Source organism: Narcine bancroftii, chromosome 5, assembly GCF_036971445.1.
Source record: "Narcine bancroftii isolate sNarBan1 chromosome 5, sNarBan1.hap1, whole genome shotgun sequence".
Lineage (NCBI taxonomy): Eukaryota > Metazoa > Chordata > Chondrichthyes > Torpediniformes > Narcinidae > Narcine > Narcine bancroftii.
This window is the reverse complement of record NC_091473.1, coordinates 118,292,780-118,313,112: the sequence shown is the minus strand read 5'-3', so window position 1 is coordinate 118,313,112 and position 20,333 is coordinate 118,292,780. Positions and strand designations below refer to the sequence as shown.

The 20,333-nt window shown below is 35.7% G+C and overlaps 1 protein-coding gene across 3 annotated transcripts in view; it reads left to right on the top strand.

Annotated features, from left to right (window-relative positions):
• eif2b3 (eukaryotic translation initiation factor 2B, subunit 3 gamma) overlaps nt 1-17,893 on the top strand; it is a 102,586-nt gene extending 84,693 nt beyond the window's left edge. For 2 of the 3 annotated variants that reach the window (XR_011357884.1, XR_011357885.1), the window contains exons 11-13: nt 6,734-6,837; nt 16,753-16,896; nt 17,698-17,893. Coding sequence is in view for 1 of the 3 variants with exons in the window: in XM_069938871.1 (XP_069794972.1) it covers nt 6,734-6,837; nt 16,753-16,805 (157 nt within the window). In the remaining 2 variants the exon portion in view is untranslated. Of the gene's footprint in view, nt 1-6,733; nt 6,838-16,752 lie in introns of all 3 variants that reach the window. The other variant, XM_069938871.1, reaches the window with a different exon arrangement.
• Nucleotides 17,894-20,333: the final 2,440 nt, after the last annotated feature.

Below are 20,333 nucleotides of genomic sequence, written 5' to 3'. Positions count from 1 at the left end.
GTTAGTGAATCAAAAAATCAGGGGTAGGTCCTCTGCAATTATCTGTTTTAAGAATTTGGTTCAGAAACACTCTGAACCTAGGAATTTACCACTCATTGGTCATTAATTTTTCATTACCATTGTTTCTCAGATTAATTTCAACTATTTTCTTTTCTGACATAATATTTGTTTCTCTGGGGTGTCTTCACTCTGTTCATTTCCAGGCTCCTCAATTGCTTTATTTTGTATTATATTATTAATACTGTGAGCTTTTAAGAGACCCATCTGATTTTTGGTCACCCTATTTTACCTGATCTAACTTTTTTAGTTGTTTTTACAAGCCTCTTTTCCATCCCTTTTCTTATTTTTAGTTCTAACTGTGCATTGTTTCAATCTTGTTTCTTTGTTTCTATTCGATTGGATATCTACCACTTTTGTATTTTGTTCAGTTTCTTTTAGTTTTATTTGTTCCTTGTTTCTCCAGGTATGTGTTTAATTTTTGTAAGTAAAACTCTCATTCCGAAGGCAGTAAGCTGTTCTGTGCAATTTCTTTGAACATCTACCCATGATGAATTTTACTCTGCAGTTTTTACCTTTTTCAGTGGAGTTGGCCATGTCAAATCTAGCATAGAAGAAATTGTTTTATGACTCCTTTCAGGCACACCACTGAACTTGGTCACACCATGAGCATTATTGAATTCTGTCAAACTATGTCATTATTGAACAAGTGTTCAAGGAGCATTCGGTTGCAAACCAACATTAATTGCTATAAAAAATTGCATGTATTTTGACAAGTTAATTTAACTATTCTTTAACTATTCTAATCTATATTGAAATTGAAATTCTACACAAAAAAAATCATTTTCATATTAGCCGATTGTTCCTGCATCAGCTCCACAAAAAGTAATCAGTCTGTTTCTTCCTCGTCCTCTTCTACTGTAGTCCTGAAGCCTATTCTCTCTCATATACATTAACTTCAGCTTTTGTTCTGTTTGCCAATGAGGGGTGATTTCCAAGAAACAACCTACCAGCAGTTCATTAGGATGTGAGAAAAAATCGGCTCACCAAAAGGAAACCTATATAGTAATAGGAAGAGCGTGGAAACTCCATATATAGAGCACCTGAGGTGATGATTGAACCTCGGTCCTGGAGCTGTGCCATCATACTATCCACCAGAACCAAATCACTGACTTTTCCAGCATATGCAATTTTTAAGAATTTTCATTTAATGTTGAGTATGATTATTCTTTTAACATCACTATTCTCTGCCTTGTGGTATATCCTCTCTTTGTACACTATTGGACATATCTCAATGCTCCTCTGTTCAACCTTTTCTATTTAATGATTTGTCAAGACCAGTGGTTCTCAATCTTTTTCTTTCCACTCACGTACCACTTTAAGTATTCCCTATGCCATAGGTGCTCTGTGCTTAGTAAGGGATTGCTTAAGGTGGTATGTGAGTGGAAAGAAAAAGTTTGAAAAGCACTGTTTTAATCATACCTAATTGAATTGTTATGTGCATGGTTTCATAACTCCAAAGGAAATGGGCCCATGGCAATTTTTCTAAAGCAAAATATTTCAGTAACAATTGGGTCTAGAGCAGTGATTCTCAACCTTCCTACTCACATACCACCTTAAGCAATCCCTTACTAATCACAGAGCACCGATGGCATAGGAATTACTTAAAGTAGAATGTGAGTGGAAAGAAAAAGGTTGAGAACCAATGGTCTCAACACTAAAAGGAAATAATAAAGACTTTAATCTATGAATGCAAAACTTGCCCATCTGCTGCACTGCGGCGTTGTTTACTACTTCATTTTTATACAAATGACAAAGTTCTAAAAGAAAAATAGGTGTCCAATTTGCTTACTAATAAATGGAAGATGAAACTTCTTACCAATGATGTTCCTTGGGAGAATAAGTAGAGGCATAGCAAACTAAACCAAATGGGATTTGAAATTAAAGAAACACACAGAATGCTGGAGGAACTCAGTGGGTCAGGCAGCATCCTTAGAAGGCAATAGATCTCCCACTCTGCAATCCCTGCTTTATGTTGCCTTCCATGGATTCTGCCCAAACTGCTGATTTCATCCAGCATTTTGTATGTTTTCCAGCATCTGGAGTCTCTCTTGTTTGCCTCGGTTGGAAATTGTACCATTTTGATGGTTAAAAGGAAAGAGCAAGAACTGTGACTATGTATGAAATTATGTAACTGTTACAATATAGGACAGGACCCAAAAAAACCCTCTGTCAGCTGCAAGCCGGCCATTCCCTTTCATTTCCCCATTCTTAACCAATAAACCCTGCATATTTATTTTCTATCCAGTTCCCCTCTTAAAAGCCCTGATTGTAGCTATGGTGGAAATCGTATCGGTCATTGGAGTCCAGATCTAATTGGCCTCTGCTCTTAAAAAAATAAACATTTTTGTCATTCCAGGGTCTTTGTCCAAAGCTTTAAATATTTCCTGTTTGATTATGAACAACCTAATAATGGAACCAACTTTCCTCAATCTATCCTATCAAATTCTGTAATGATCTTGTTCACCTCTTAACCTTCTTTACATCGAGAAACACAACTACAGCTACTTCTCTCTTGGAGAGTGGTTTCAACTACATGACATGTATGATGTGTTGAAAAATCTACCATTCTGCTGATCATACCATGAATGCCTGCAATTGTGACCAGATGCTGAAGCATTTAGTATCCTATAACTATAATCTTCCTCTGTTCCAATTACTGAAGACAGTAGGTCTTCAGTTGCTGAGGGCTGCATTTTAAAATTTTATCGGACACTGTATCGAAGGTGAGGACAATTTGTATCATTTCTGGAATTTAAGTTGTTATATCCATACGTGAACCAATATTCTAATGCACACTCAAGAGATGATAATATTTGCTGAAACCGTGACCACACAAAAATAAACAAGTTACTGGTGTCATTTAATAACACTTTTGATAAATATCTTCATCAACAGGTGATGTATCATATGTTGAACATTGAGTGGGTGTGGAGGGGGGTGGTGAAGGAGGGAGGGAAGGGAGGGGGGAAAAGGGGAGAAAATGACTCTGTGTATATTCAAGAGGGAAATGTTTGTGTGTATTTTGGTCAGTATGGTTCATAGTGTGAAAAATAAAAAAAATTTAAAATACAGGTGATAATTGTTTGGATTGGATTTACACTGTTTATTTTTTATAAACAGGGAATGTTTGATGAATTGTCTTTGCCAAATTATTTTGCAACAATTAGAAGAGGGAGGGGAACAATGGTAGAAAAGGGAGAAGAAAACATCAGCCATGATTTGAATGGCAGAGCAAACCCAATGGGTCCAATTCTGCTCCTATGTTTTAAGGAAGTACATCTAGTTTTGGAGTCCTGGCTTGATTTCTGGAACTAAATGATTCTTGTTTCCATATTCATTATATTCAGCTGTTTATTGAGATTTGAGTGCCACTGCTAAGGCCAGCATTTATTTCCCATCTTTAATTGTGCTTGAGAAGTTGGTGGTGAGTTGCTTTCTTAACCTGCTACTGTTTTTCTAGTAAACATACGGGACAGTGCATTTGGGTAAGGAGTTCCAGAATATAAACATTACAATAAAGAAGGGCAGTAAATAAATTTCCAAATTGAGATCATGTGCATTTTGGAAGGGAGCTGAAATTTCTGGTGTTCCCACATACCTATTGTACTTGTCCTTTGAGGTAGAGATTGCAGGTTTGGGAGGTGCTGTATGAGTAGCCACTGTGCACCAATGGTGGAAGGAAGGAATATTGGGGTGAATAGTGATCAAACCCTTTATGCCCCCAGAAACACAGAAATGCTGGAGGAACTCAGTAGGTCTTGCAGCATCCATGAGAACAGGGCTCTTTGATGCCATATTCAGTCAAATGCTGCCTTGATTCATTTTCACCTTGCCTTTGCTGTCGCAGAGCAGCAGCAATCATACCACCCAACACACCCTCTGTTCTCGCTGCTACCATCAGGAAAGATTCAAGGTTCAATTTAGTGTCATTGTAATAAAACAGTGTCATATTACACGAAATTGCTTTTGCCCACTTGTAAGGTAGACAGATTTGCCATCAGCAGAAATTATCTGAAGCCCCTCTTACAGTCAGAGAAAGAGAATCCCCCCCAGAGTCATTGAGTGTCCATAGATTCCCCCCCCCCCCCAGTGCTTCCGCAGCCTCCATAGCCACACACAGCCAGTTAAACCATTTGCAACCTGAGCTCCAGATCCGAACCTCCAACATGGTCAAGAACCTTTCAGCATCTTAAGCATGCCCTCACATCCTGGTTCCGATACCTGGTACCCCTTCAGCCAATTTTGAACTAGTCTGCAGCGAGTCTCACTCGCTGCTGTCTCTCCCCCTCCCCTCTCTCTCTCCCCCTCCACTGTACCAGCACCATGAAAAAAAAATGCCGTTTGTTGGAGCTTTCTGGATTTTAGATGTCCGGATAAAGGATTGTATACCTCTATTTACATTTCTGGCTTGTTTTTAGAATTCTAAGTAAATGATTGTACAAGGTCTTTATTCGACACAACAACCATACATTATGGATAATCTATCTTTTGGAAAATATCTGGAAAAAAACTCTCAGAATTCAAAAGTGGGTTGAAGTTTTATATGATATGGGAGCTTATTGTCTTACAGATAAATACAATGTAAAGATGTACCAAAATTATTACTTGCTGCAGCAAGTAAATTAAATTGCCATAATTAATTTACCATACCACAATTAAATTATCATACTACTCCATGAGACAGAAAATCACCATACTACTCCATGAGACAGAAAATTAAATTACCATAATTAAATTACCATACCACAATTAAATTACCATACTACTCCATGAGACAGAAATATACCATACTACTCCATGAGACAGAAATATACCATACTACTCCATGAGACAGAAAATTAAATTACCATAATTAAATTACCATACCACAATTAAATTACCATACTACTCCATGAGACAGAAATATACCATACTACTCCACGAGACAGAAAATTACCATACTACTCCATGAGACAGAAAATTAAATTACCATACTACTCCATGAGACAGAAAATTACCATACTACTCCATGAGACAGAAATATATCATACTACTCCATGAGACAGAAAAGTACCATACTACTCCATGAGACAGAAAATTAAATTACCATAATTAAATTACCATACTACTCCATGAGACAGAAAATTAAATTACCATAATTAAATTTCCATACCACAATTAAATTACCATACTACTCCATGAGACAGAAATATACCATACTACTCCATGAGACAGAAAATTAAATTACCATAATTAAATTACCATACTACTCCATGAGACAGAAAAGTACCATACTACTCCATGAGACAGAAAATTACCATACTACTCCATGAGACAGAAAATTAAATTACCGTAATTAAATTACCATACTACTCCATGAGACAGAAAATTAAATTGCCATAATTAAATTTCCATACCACAATTAAATTACCATACTACTCCATGAGACAGAAATATACCATACTACTCCATGAGACAGAAAATTAAATTACCATAATTAAATTACCATACTACTCCATGAGACAGAAAAGTACCATACTACTCCATGAGACAGAAAATTACCATAGTACTCCATGAGACAGAAAATTAAATTACCATAATTAAATTACCATACCACAATTAAATTACCATACTACTCCATGAGACAGAAAATTACCATACTACTCCATGAGACAGAAAATTACCATACTACTCCATGAGACAGAAAATTACCATACTACTCCATGAGACAGAAAATTATACTACTCCATGAGACAGAAAATTACCATACTACTCCATGAGACAGAAAAGTACCATACTACTCCATGAGACAGAAAATTACCATACTACTCCGAGACAGAAAAGTACTATACTACTCCATGAGACAGAAAAGTACCATACTACTCCATGAGACAGAAAATTACCATACTACTCCATGAGACAGAAAAGTACCATACTACTCCATGAGACAGAAAATTACCATACTACTCCATGAGACAGAAAAGTACTATACTACTCCATGAGACAGAAAATTACCATACTACTCCATGAGACAGAAAATTAAATTACCATACCACAATTAAATTACCATACTACTCCATGAGGCAGAAAATTACCATACTCCATGAGACAGCAAAAGAGATAATAAAAATAAAAGGATAGATAAATAAATACTCACAGTTGTAGTTAGTGAAAAAATGTGATGTTCCAATAGTGTAGAGAGATCCAAGCACAAAGACAACAGCAAATGATTAAATATAGTTTTGGTTGTTACAATTAGTTCCTTTCAACATTGAAAGGGGCATGAATTCAAAGCTCTGGAGAACTACATACAGGTATTTGGAATGGGGCACATCATAAATGACAAAAATGTTGCTGCATATTGAAACATTTTTTTTAGGGGGAATTCAGACCCTCGAAACTGATGTCTTTCACCACTGTGTTAAGAGATGGCTTTTGGCAAATATTGGTGTGTATTTGTGCGACTATCATTGTCTTGGGTTGAAAGCTGGTTTCATTCGTATTAAGTGGGTTTGAACCCAACCCTTGCCTAATAGAGACCAAATCCAAACTGAGGTTTGTGATGAAGCAATAAACTTAATGCTCAGCACTTTTCTCAATGATTTAATTATATGGAAACCACACTATATTTGATTGTAATTTAATGCAGACTTGTACGTAAATGAAAATGATGGTCATTTGTTGTATTTTTCAGATGCTGCATACAGGGCAGTGTTATTTGTAGCAGAGCTGTAATTGAAAAGGGGGCGGATCTCAAGGATTGTCTATTGGGAAGTGGACAGCGCATTGATGCTAAGTGTAAGAAATTTTGTTCATGCACACTATTTACTTGTGAGCAGAAGCTGTGTAGAATGAATGCTATGATGAACTTGACAAGCTTTTTGACATGTTTTAGGTGTTTTTTTTTCTCTCTATACCATCCCATGAACAGAGCTAGAACCTGATGATTCATTTCCAAACTCCTATAACATCACATTAAGCCATCTACAAGGATGAAACCGTTCAAAGGTTTTCATTTTAATGATACAGTTCTTTAGAACCCCCTTGTGCCATATGAAACCCGTGCGGCACAATTGCACCAAATTAACCTACCAACCCCATATGTATTGGAGTGTGGAAACAAACTAGATCATGCGGAGAAAAGGCGCGCAAGTCATGGAGAGAATGTGCAAACTCGTTACAGACAACTTTGAATTCCAACCTGGGTCACTGGCTCAGTTATAGCATTGTGCTTACCTTTCCCCTACAATTTTCATTTTATATTTATGTTTCATATCTTCAGTTATTACAACACGGGAGCCAATATCACATTAAAGTTACTCTTTTCAACACTTCCATGGATGATTCACAAATGAAATACAAGGTCAGACAGTGTACGGTCTTGCACTTGGGTAGAATAAAAATAAATGGGTAGGCTATTTTTTAAATGGGGAGAAATTTGAAAATACCAGATGCAAAGGTACCTGGGGAGTCCTTGTGCAGGAATAGCCTGAAGGTAAACTTGCATGGTGAGTTAATGGTGAAAAAGACAAGTGCAATGCTGGCATTTATTTCAAGAGGAATAAAATATAAGAGCAGGGATATGATGTTGAGGTTTTGTAAAGCACTGGTGAGACCTCACTTGGAGTTTTGGGCTCCTCTTTTAAAAAGATGTGCTGACATTGGGAGGCTTCAGAGGAAGTTCACAAGGATGATTCCGCAAATGAAAGGGTTATGTGAGGAGCATATGACGGCTCTTGGTCTGTACTTGTTGGAATTTAGGAGAATGAGATGAGTAATCCCCAGGTACCTTTGCATCTGGTATTTTCAAATTTCTCCCCATTTAAAAAATAGCCTACCCATTTATTTTTATTCTACATTTTGAATGTAGATATAGAAAGGTTGATTCCCATGATTTCAGCGTCTTGGACAAGATGGCACAACTTCAGGGTTGAAGGGCGTCCACTTAGAACAGACATGTGGAGGAATTTCTTTCAGCCAGAGGGTAGTAAATCTTTGGAATATTTTGCCACAGGTGGTTGTGGAGGCTGGGTCGATAAGGCAGAGATTGATAGGTTCTTGATTAGCCAGTGCATCAGATGTTATGGAGAGAAGGCCGAGCAGTGAGGCTGAATTGGAAAATGGATCAGCTCGTGATTACATGGCAGGGCAGTCTTGATGGGCTGAATAGCCTATTTCTATTCCTATGTGGATTCAGAGCTTTATGCAATTGACTATTCATCGCATTCATGAGCACATTAACTATTGTTATTGTTATTGCAATCCATAATTTAAATTACTTTTAGTTATTAACTTGGGTATTACTCTAGAAATTAAAATGTCAGGTAGAATACATCTTCCAATATTTAAATGTACAGTGCTTGTGTTTGCATAATATTATTATTTCAAAGGACCTCACTTAGACTTGTCATATATTCTTCAACATGCAAGAAGACTTGTTACCAAGCTACCTTTTAACCAGGTTTTAGTGTGATATTGAACTGATAAGCCCTGGCTTGCTCTTTTTTAATGAGTAAAAAACTTTTCTTTTGCAATCTTTATCTTCATTTTGTAGTGTCTATGCACTATTATTGAGATCAGGCATTTGGTAATTTTTTTGCATGTAAAATAAATACCAATTTTTTTTTGTTTTAGAGATTTAGAGATTTATTTCCAAGATTTAACTTCCAAAGCAATATAGTTGAACCTGCTTCCAGTTGCCAAATCTACTGCGTTCAGTGTTTAATAGCTAGCACACTAAAAATGTTGAAAATTTTATTATATATTTATATAAAGATGCAAATTGTACAAACACTGTTCAGTTTAATTGAAAAGTGTTGAAATTATTTTACAAATAATTACAAGTTAAGAACAATATTTAGAGCTTTATTGTTTTCAAACAATGTATTAGTTAAACATAATGGTATAAATAAAAGGTTTAGAGGAAATTTAACTTTTTATGAAACAATTAAACATTTACTTTTCAGTAAATATATTTGAAAGCTGACAGAATTAGCCCGACCACGTTCTTCAACCAATCGTGGAGCACTCAAACGTTGGTGTGCTTCTTCCTCTCATCTACTCTGCACTCAGTTTTATTTAAAGGAAATATAATAAAATTGGGTGTTTATAGCAGGTGAAATCTCTTGGTAATTATGGTGTATATTCAAAGAATTATTTTTCAAAACTTTATTAAAAATAATAATTTAAATATAACTGGCCCAAGAGACTAACCAAATAGCTCAAGTGCTGACTGAAATTCTTCAGAAAAGAAAAATTATTACGCAGATGAATTTAGCTGATTATAATTTTTAATCCAACATTAGTAAGCCTGGATAAATTTGTTGAAATGTAAAAGTTTTGTGGAATTTCTACCGGCCAAGATGTTAATCTGATCAAAAGCTAAGACCAACCTAGCATAATAAATTTGGCACAATGTCAATCTCTTTCCTTCACTAGGTATTCCATGGCCCAGCATAACAGAAGCTCTAACAAAACCACAGAATATTATTTATACTGAATAGTACACTGTGTGCATTTTAGGGTGGGGGTGAAAGAGAAAAATAATCCTTGTAGCCCGTAGGAAAAAAAAAACACCTGTCACGATGAGAACCAAAGAACCTGGGAGTAAAATTGCCATGGTCATTGGTTTTGTAGTCTGGTATTGACTGTGAGTGGTATACATCATTTAGAAGCCTAAACATTCATGTATTATTGCATGAACAGGATAGAAAATGTCCTTTCAAAATGTGCATATTATTTTTCAAGAAACAGTCCAGTCCCATAATGAAACAGAATATTTTCATATCATTTGCACATTAAGGTCCAAAGCCTTAATGACAATTGGAAATCTCAAAGAAACAATAGGTAGGTGTTTTACTATTTGTTGGGATGCAGAGCAAGATGTGCAAGATTGAAATTCAGGATATCGTCTGCTTTTGCACATTTCTAAGTCTGATGGGATGTTTCTGAGTCCTTGCTGTTGTTAGCTTCCCAATTGGAGACCTCAAGTCAGAAACAATAGAAAATAAAGTAAAATTGATTTGGTATATTGAGTAATTCAGCATTTTGATGTCAAAAATGTATGCAAATTATTAGTTTGGGATCTGAGCACTTTTAATAGAGTCTCTACTTTCAACCTGAGTAAACCCTAGGAGGTGAAAATAAAGAAAAAAAACATGGCAGATGCTAGAAATCTAAAATCAAATCAAATAATGTTGGAAATGTTCAACAAGTCAAGCCACGCCTATGAGAAGAGAAGGTGAGTTAATGTTTCAGTCCATAGATTGTTTTGCCAGATAACCATATTTACAGCTTATCCCCTGTAGTCACCCAGTTTTATCAGAACCATTCCCCCACCTCCTCCCTACAACTTAACAAGTTTCTTCTGTCTCCTTTCCAGTTCTGACAAAGAGTCCTCAACCCAAAACTAACTCTGTTTCTCTTTCCACAAATGGTGGTAGGCTTGCTGAATATTTTAAATTTAAATTTAGACATACAGCATGGAAGCAGTCCCTTCTGTCCCGTGAGCCCATGCTGCCCCATTACCCCAGTACATTTTCAAAGGTGGGAGGAAACTGGAGCACCCGGAGGAAACCCATGCAGAGCATACAAACTCCTTAAAGACACCGCTGGATTCAAACCTGGGTAGAGGAACTGTAATAGTGTTGAGCTAACTGCAACACAAGCCATGCCACCCAACATTTTTCCAGCATGTTTTAAAAATATTAAAACCAAGGAGAAATTTTTCAGAGCACTGAAAAGAAGTTTGCAAGCAAAATATTGGTATATGTGCTCAGTTAAAAGGAATCCAGATTGTTTTCTGTTCTTTGAGTATCCAGGAAACTTTAATATGCTTTTATTTTGCAGCATTGCAGTAACCGGAACCTTGCAACTCAAGTAGTAGCATGCAAATGAAAGACAAAACACTTTGTAAATAGACTAATGAGTTGATATATTTTGCTGGAGAATTCTGTGTTGTTGCAGGTAGATGTGCTTGCCCCTTCAGCTTCGTGTATGATTGTTGTGTATCTGTTGAGGTAGCTGTGTTTTTCCTGGACCAAAGTCATGACATAGATGGCAAGGATAGATTGCATTCTCTGGTCCATCTGACTGTCAGGACTAACCAATATGCTACCTTTTCATTGGATGTCAATCTTCAACTCTGCTGTGACAGCAACATTGGGCTTCTATTTTTTTCTGAGTGACTGTACACTTATGCCCCTCTCAAAGTACCAGAATAGAACATCCAGTTTTTTTTTTAACTAATAATACAAATAAATCTCACTTTAATTTCCATTTGGACCATTCTAATCTCCTTTGGAACACATCTGGTTCATAAAGCACAAGGGAGAGATGGCGTGAATAGGCCTGGGGGATGATTTTGTGAGAGATGAGTAAAACTAATATGAAAGATGAAGAAAACTAGTATGGATTATATGTGGAATGAATAAAGCCAGTATGAATAAGATAAGGATAGATAATAGAATGTAGGAAGTAAAGTTAGTCTGAATAAGATAAGGGTCTTCTAGCCTTTTAGACAGAATTAGCAAGTTCTGCAGTATAAGTTAGTAAGCCCTGAGGGTCGGGAAGGTGTGAATAAGGACAATGACATGATGGGACACCGACAGGATACTTACTCCCTGGTCCTCCAAGTTCACAGAAACAGCACGTAGGCAGACAGGATTGCCTAATGCCAAACTCATCCAGGAGGCAGAAGAATGTAAGTGGGAGGGTATTTCTGTACTGAAATAAACTGTATAAAAGTTGGGTGAGCCCCAGTGTATGTGTGTATTCCCAGGGTAAGGGGAAAGCACCCAACTTTGCATTGTTGTATAATAAATGTTCTTTGTTCTCAATTTTTGTCTCGAGCGATTTCTGTGAAGGTACTTCTGTTTCTCACAGTTTCAATATGTTTCAGAAACCTCTCCCTCATCCTTTTAATGTACTCTGCATGTGCTACCACAGAAGAACATGGAGTCAGAGAAAAAAATGAAAACAGGCCCTTTTGGCTCCATTAGACTATGCCAGCAATCGTCGACCGATTTACACAAATCCATTTTTTAAAATTTTCCCCACATTCTCTTCAACTCCCTCCAGATTAGTAATTATTGGAAAGATTATAGTTGGAAGATGGGACAACATGAGAAAATGGGGTAAAATGGAAGTAGCAAGAGCAATCCTTAAATGGAGGACACATCCTATCACCTCTGCATTATTACTTTGTAAGGTTCCATAAAATCATTCCACATGAACTTTCCTTACTGTCTCTTGCATTTTATAATTTTGTAATGACATAGAATCAGGCCATTTCAACCCATCTAGTTGGCCAGCTCACAGAGGAAACCCAATCCCTTCCAACAATTTCCTTGTTATCTTCCTGCAGTCCTGACAGACTTCAACCATCCACCCCTCCCCCCTCTCCACCCACATCCCTATTGTATTCCTCACATTAAGGGCAATTTACCTTCCGGCTGCAGGTCTTTGGGGTGTTGGAAGAAAACCTGCATGTACCAAGTCCTTTTATACAGCACCAAATATCAGGATCAAACCTGCATCGCTGCAGGTTTGAGGAGGCTCTTTTTCAAGCTGTGCCACTGAGCCAAATACTCCATTAGTCAATTCAAGAGCATCAAAGCCATCCAGAAAAATTTTTATATGAATGATATGTGGATAATCCTAACTTGCAAGTTGCTGTATTATCTGTACCCTTAACTTCAGAAAAGGAAAAAAAAATAAAAGATCCGATTAAAGATTGCAATTGGATGTAAATCAGACATTATTAGTCATAATTCTTGATGATTATAAAAACATCAAGTTTACAGTCCTGAAGAGAGTTGTAACACATTTTAAGCCACTCTTCTAAAATCAGACATTCTTTCAAGGGAGGACTCCAAGGTTGTGGAGCGACGGTAGGTGAAAACCCCAGAAATAGATTGTTTTCCTGCCTTAAAATAAAATAAAACGGAGGGTATCTGGCAGAATAAATTAATTTTCCAAACAAAGTTTGTTGTCGGAAGAGCACTGCATAGCATCTTTTAAGACTCTTCTCGCTAAATGCAATATTATATGTTAATTTATTCCACTTTTCCTTGAAAGCTTTGCATGAATAAATTTTCATTTTCACTTTTAATCTGTGTACAAAATTCAACTTGTTTAATCTTTTAAGCTAACCTGTAACCCTTTGTCCCCAAGGGAACGAGTTTCTTGGTGGTCCTGGCATCAGAACTAACCTTTTACACAGTCAGCAGCTATCTATCCTTGGGCTAACAAACAGATTTCTCTTCCTCCCCACCCCAAATAAAGGGAAGTTGGCTTTACAGTATGCTCTTGGTTGGACTGACATTTCAATCTCATACAAAAGGGTCATTGTCCTGAGCCAGCACGATCCATCATGAGATGAGCTTAACATCTGTCAGGAACAGTGTCCTCTCTGGCAAAAGCTCTAAGGCCTTGATCGTCTGCAGATTCAAACAACAGGATTCCAGGCTGACTTAGTAACTTTTACATGGGGATTTTCTTGTAAGGCAGTATATTCTTTTTATTAATGATTTACAATACAATGAGCAGTGGAGAAGTAAGTCTGCATGAGTAGATTTTTAAAAAAATATATACATGAACATATACATGTCCTATTTTTCTTCCCCTTGCAAAGAACAAGTTTATTGTTCAAAAGCCTGTATGTGCAGGAAGTAGAGATCTCTGAGCGCTGACAAAAATATTCAGTATTATGAGCTAAATTCTGGAAAATATCTGAAGGTGTCAGTATGTACTTGAAATTTTAAATTCTTGTAAGGATTAGACCACATCACATGATAAATAATGGAACATTAACACTTGCTCCACTATTTAACGTGCAACTGTTCTTGCCTTTTCTTCCATGATCACAGTGAACAGCGGTTCTGGCTCAAAGGGCTGAATGGCCCTACTCCTGCACCCTTTGTCTATTGTGGCTCGGTGCCGTATTTCAAGTTATGTTTGAATTATTCATAGTTTTTCCCTGTCAGTCCCCCTAATAATGACTAATTTGCACCTTCAGGCAAATTTATAATTGTTGCCTCAACTTGTGATCAATCAAGAAACATCTTTACTTTAAGAGATGTTGATAGAGTGGCAGGAAGAGTGTTTATTTTTAAATTTGAAAGACTGATTACTGGTAAGCCCTGTCAAGATGACTTCAACATTCTTTTACTAGCTAATTAAATTCTGGAGATTTTTGAACAATTCTTTGTTTTTTTTTGGAGGACAAATTGGAGAAATGATGAATGAAGTATTTTTGTTATCTATTAGAATTACTTGTGAGGATTGATTTATGTGAAATCCTCAAGCTAAGTTCAAGTCCATGGATCCTCTTTGCTGGACTATAACCTTTTTGCTTCTTTCTACATTCATTTCATGTTTGTGTTTACAGATTTTGTAAAATGACATGAACTAAAATATAATTAATATAAATTACTGATTTGGAAAGGGTTATATTAATGCCTTGGGTATGCAGAATTAAGTTTGAAAATTTGGAGATAGTTCAACACTTGGAGCTGTGCTGAGCAGTGAGGATAAAGTGTCTATACAATATAGCATAATCCATCACAATATAGAAACAACAATGGGCAGATGGACTTTAAAAACTGAGATGTTGAGGAATATATTTTGGAGAAAACAGTGTAGATTAAATATTCTGAAGGGTGCATTCGAATAAACAGCCACCATTCTAACTGTGTGAAATCTCCACACATTGTTGTATACGTGTGGTAATATTTCACTCCATTTCTTACCAAGTACATTATCTACTCAAAGGTTGGTGGAAGAAGATACTCACAAGATATTCTGTGAGGGGGAAAAAAAATACTTCTGCCTTAAAATGGCAAGTCTGTTTTGTCTAGAACAGTGGTACTCAACCTTTTTCTTTCCACTCACATGCCACTTTAAATATTCCCTATGCCATTAGTAAGGGATTACTTAAGGTGGTATGTGGAAAGAAAATGTTTGAAAACCACTGTTTTAATTGTACCTAATTGACTCATTATGTGCATGGTTTCATAACTCCAAAGGAAATGGGCCAATGACAATTTTTCTCAAGCAAAATATTTCAGTAACTATTGGGTCTAGAGCAGTGATTCTCAGCCTTCCCTTCCCACTCACATACCACCTTAAGCAATCCCTTACTAATCACAGAGCACTAATGGCATAGGGATTACTTAAAGTGGTATGTGAGTGGAAAGAAAAAGGTTGAGAACCACTGATCTAGAAAACACATTAACCCCAAACAGTTTAGATTCTGCCTCAAGAGAAAATGTCTTCTCCATGTCCACCTTAATAAAAATACATTCAAGCCTGACCATGAAGTTGATCATCTTTTGGGAAAAAAATTGTGAATATCTTCTGCACTGTTTTATTTTCTTGGTTGTGTCTTTCCCAAGGTGTAACACTCAGAACTAGACTCAGTACTCAAATTGTTGGGGAGCCAGTATTTTATAAAGGTTCCCCATGACTTCCTTGATAAGCTCAAGAATTCCACATGCATTTTTGAGCCATATTCTCAATCTTGTCACTTTCCATGAAAATAAAGTGCAGCCACTTCCAGATCCCCCTATTCCTATAACATCTTAGAACTATGTCATCTAGTTTATATTACTGATTACCATTCTTCTTATTAAAATGTAACAATAGTGGGAATTAAGTTCATCTTCCCTATCCATCTGTATTTCCTTTTTGCATCCTACAATCTTCCTCCAAATTTGGAATGCCTTATGCATTCAAACTCAGTAGCGTATTTTAAAGAAATCAAGTGGTCTTGGTACTCACCTATGGAGAAACTCCACTGTATACTTCCCTCCAGTTTGAAAAGCACACTACGATTGTTGCCTGTTACCATCTATACCACGCCAGCCCCTTGTATTCCATAATCTTAATTATAAGCTTACTTGCATATTAGCTTATCCAACCCATAAATATTAAATCAATTGTATGTTCCTCAGTTAATACATTAAAAAGAAATCTCAAACTAGTTAGATACATTTTAACTTTAACAAATCTGTGCTGGCATTTATTTAATCAATCCATACTTATCCCAAATGACTGCTAATTCTGACTCAGTTTATGGTTTCCAGAACTTCATTTGAGGATAAAACTCTTTTTTAAAAAATATATATCATTGTTTTTCCTCCCTATTAACTTTTAAAAGTAGCCTTGTAAATATAAAAGTATAGTAAATCAAGGATTTGACTAGAAATTATTTGCATTCCCTCAATGCAGGAATGATCAATTACAGACCACACAGTGACATAGTGCAAATAAATGTCAGGGAATGGTGCTTAAGGTAGAGTGGGAATCCAAATGGCTGAAAGCATTTTTTTTGAAGCAGAAGTATCAGAAATCATTCTCAACGGAAGCTCCTGATCCAATGTTTTGTGGAGAAAAGGAAAGGTGTACAGCCTTCAAAGGTGACCTTTGGTATTTTTATCCATAATATACATTATTACTTTTTATTCTCATCTTCATTTAATAGGTTTTTTGCAGCTTTTTTGTTGTGTAATATTTTTATAAATATGTAAATCATGCATTGCATACTTTAGAATGGCATTTTCCATGGCATTTATTCCATATTCTTTCATGCCAAGTCTTCAACTTGTATCAGCAGAGGTGAAAATTTTCAAAGTACATGTAATTTTGTCAACCTTCCAGATGTGTTTTTTTTTTAAACTTTTTCTTTAATACTTTGTTTCTTCATTCTTGCAGCAAAACACATGAATGCAGTAATTGTGGGCAATGATCGCTTGATGGAGATATGATAACGTTGCTGATATTTTGGACTCATCATATTTGCTATTCATCTGGACATCGGACATGGCTGTCGTGAAACAAGTTAAATGATACAGAGGAGTGAGCATTGGGTTTTAATTAGCTTTGCTCTCCGGGAACTAATTTCTATTGTTTCAAATCTTAACGTATTTCTAGAATCCCTGCTTTCATTTTTGATAAGATGTTAGCATGTAGGAGGTTCTCATTCAAGAATTGTTATTTACATGTTTTAGGAGTGTAAGGTAGATAAATATTTTGGATATAATTAGAAATTTTGTGAATGAAATTTCATGGAGAATGATGAGGAATTTGTTTCAACTAAAGACGGCATTGGACAGCAGCAAACTATATACTGAGAAAAGAACAGTAAACTTGAATTATCTGAGCTGCAAAGCGTCCATTTCAAAAGTGTAAGGGAGGATTGGTAATCTGACTTCCTCAACTAAATATTGTTGCCATGAGAATCAAAAGCAATGGAAGTTGAGTTTATAAAAATCATTAGGGAAGCAGGGGAAGGGAGATTTTTTTTCAAACTGCTAATCTGAATTCAATTGCCAAGATTGGGATCATTTAAGATTTAGACACCTCCACAAACTGCTACTTCGTATTGAGAAGAGAGATGCAGTTAGTTTTGCAGGGGCTGTACCTCCCTACCACTGCATATTTTATAATTGCTTACCCCTCCCCACCCAAAGTCAGTAAGCCTTGTCTATTGACTGGCAATAAGCTTTGAACGGTAAAGTAATGCCATCATGTGAACTTGTCTAATATAGAACCTTAACTGTTATATTCTATTTTTTAAACATTCAGGAGTGAAAGTGATGGGAGTTTCTGTATTTGGCATATATTTATCCATGTTATAATTTGTTTAATCTCACACAGGCAGCCAGGTGGATTCAGATGAGATATTTATTTAAATAGGCCAGTGTTGCAGTAAATAGCTACACCTCTTAAAGAAGCTTACAAGATCTCAACCTGTTGCTCATTCCAAAAGCTGACAATGCTGCTCCTTCATGGAACCTTTTGGGTTTCTTCAACATGTCTGTATTTAACTCAATAAAAAGAAGATCTGTTTACATCTTTCTGTTTGCTTTGATTTTTTTATTAATGCATTTACAGGATATTGTCATGAATCATTGCAAAAATATTGATATGTTGGTCGAGTTTGAGAAGAACTCACATGAATATAATTAATTAAGAATGTATACTCAAATTTTTACAAAACTTGATTACCATTATATTCATTAAGACTGAAAGAATTGCATAATTCTGAATGACTAGTATTTATATAGTCAGAGGATTCAGATGGTATTGCAGAGCATCTATAAAGTGTAATACAAAATTATAATGAATGTATGAATGAATCACCTGAATGCCCTAAATGACTTGCCCCTTATATTAGAGTCATTCTGAATTGTTCAAAATGAAATAAAGACCATAAAATCATAACCATAAGACATAGGAGCAGAAAAAAGTCTATTCACCCCATCGAATTTTCTTCACCAATGAATCTTGAGCTGATCCATTTACCCACAGCCCCAAAGCCCGGCTTTCTCCCAGACTAATCAAAAACCTCTGCCTTAAATACACCCAATGACCTGGCCTCCATAACCACCTGTGGCAACAAATTCCACAGATTTACTGTCCTCTGGCTGAAGAAATTTCTCTGCATCTCTGTTCTAATCCTGAAGTTGTGCCCTCTTGTCCGAGACTCTCTACCATGGGAAACCTTTCTACATTTTCTCTGTCCATGTCTCTCAACATTTGAAATGTTTCATCAAGATTCCCTCCTCATAAATTCCAAGAGCTGTCCAACAATCCTCATAACCCTTTCATTTGCAGAATCATCTTTGGGAACCTCCTCTGAACCCTTTCCAATGTTAGTATATCCTTTCTTAAATGAGGAGCCCAAAACTGCTCACAAAACTCCAAGTGAGGTCTCATCAGTGCCTTATAACCATTCAGCTCAAACTAAAAGAAACACAATTGTGATATTCCTTGTGATAAAATGGTCATGTTGTACTTCCACAATAATAATGATTCTAGATTGAGAATCCAGATGATGTTTGAAAGAAAACTTCATATTTTATATTGAAAATTAAACTGTCTACACATGTAAGTTTATTAATCTCGTAATGCAAAAGGAAAAGCAATATTTCATTCTGTATAGACTATTGCTCTATTTGGAATAAGTAAGTCAGCTGATTTAAATTTGTCTGGCCTTCAATCCCATCTGTTCTTATTGCCAGATGAGCTATATTAATGTGGTGGAAGGATGCTGTCCCTCCCACACAAACTCAGTGGTTATTTGATGTGATGGCATGCTTGATTTTGGAAAAAATTAGATGCTCTACTAATGTAATGAACCTTCATTTTCAAAATTTATGGGGTCTTAGCCTTAATTATTTTCAGAATTTATAAGATTATTGAATCTCATTTTACAGTTTGGTTGCCCTTTCTCTCATATATTAATGGAACATACGTGTTTAATTTATTGTGATTGTATGGGATCCTATCACCACTGTATATATTTGCATATAGTGATAATGATTGGCTGAGAGCTGTAGCCACTCCTACTGGCCAGGTCATAAAGGGTTGCACCTAACCAGATCCAGGTCAGTCAGGACTGGTCGACCTCGATGTACTACGCTCTAATCTTCTGTTAATAAAATCCTTGGTTTGAGTCAACAAGTCTTTGAGTCATTTGACGCACTACAATTATTTTTTTCGAAACTTTATTATTAATTTTAACATATGAAGAAAGTAAGTAATTCATGTACAGAAAAAAATACAAAATAAAGTAATACAAGTACAAAGTAAGATAGTTAATACAATACCAATCTCGGCATCTCCCCCTAACAACTATAAACTAAGACTAAAAAAAAACTATTTTAAACCCCTAAACCCCCCCCTCCCCACCCCCACGATAAAGAGTGAAGAATTAATACTATTAGTATAATTTAAAAAAATATATATATCTTTAAAAAAAGATCAATATATATAAAAAAACTTTTTAAAATATTAATTAAGTATTAATTATTAATCCAAAAAATTTTTATTATATAAGAATATATATGAAAAAACAAAAAGAACTTAAATGAAAAAAAACAACTAATAATAAAAAAACTAAAAAAAAAAGAAAAAAAAGAAAACATATATAGAAAAAATATATAATTAAAAAAAAGGTTTTTTAAAGAAAAAAAAATGATTAATTCAAACTTATTTAAATTGTATATAATCAATAAATGGGGTCGACTTTAACTCACAAAAAGACATCTTATCTTGTATAGAAAAGGATATTCTTTCCATAACCAAACAAAACTTCATCTCTGAATACCACCTATCTAAAGACAATACATTTCTATTCTTCCAAGTAATCGCTATACATTTCTTGGCCACTGCCAGCGCTAAGTAAATAAAAGAGATCTGGTAATTATCTAATTCTAAATCAATCAACGGTTGCATATTCCCTAATAAAAATATATCAGGGTCTAATACAATATGAAGATTATATAGAT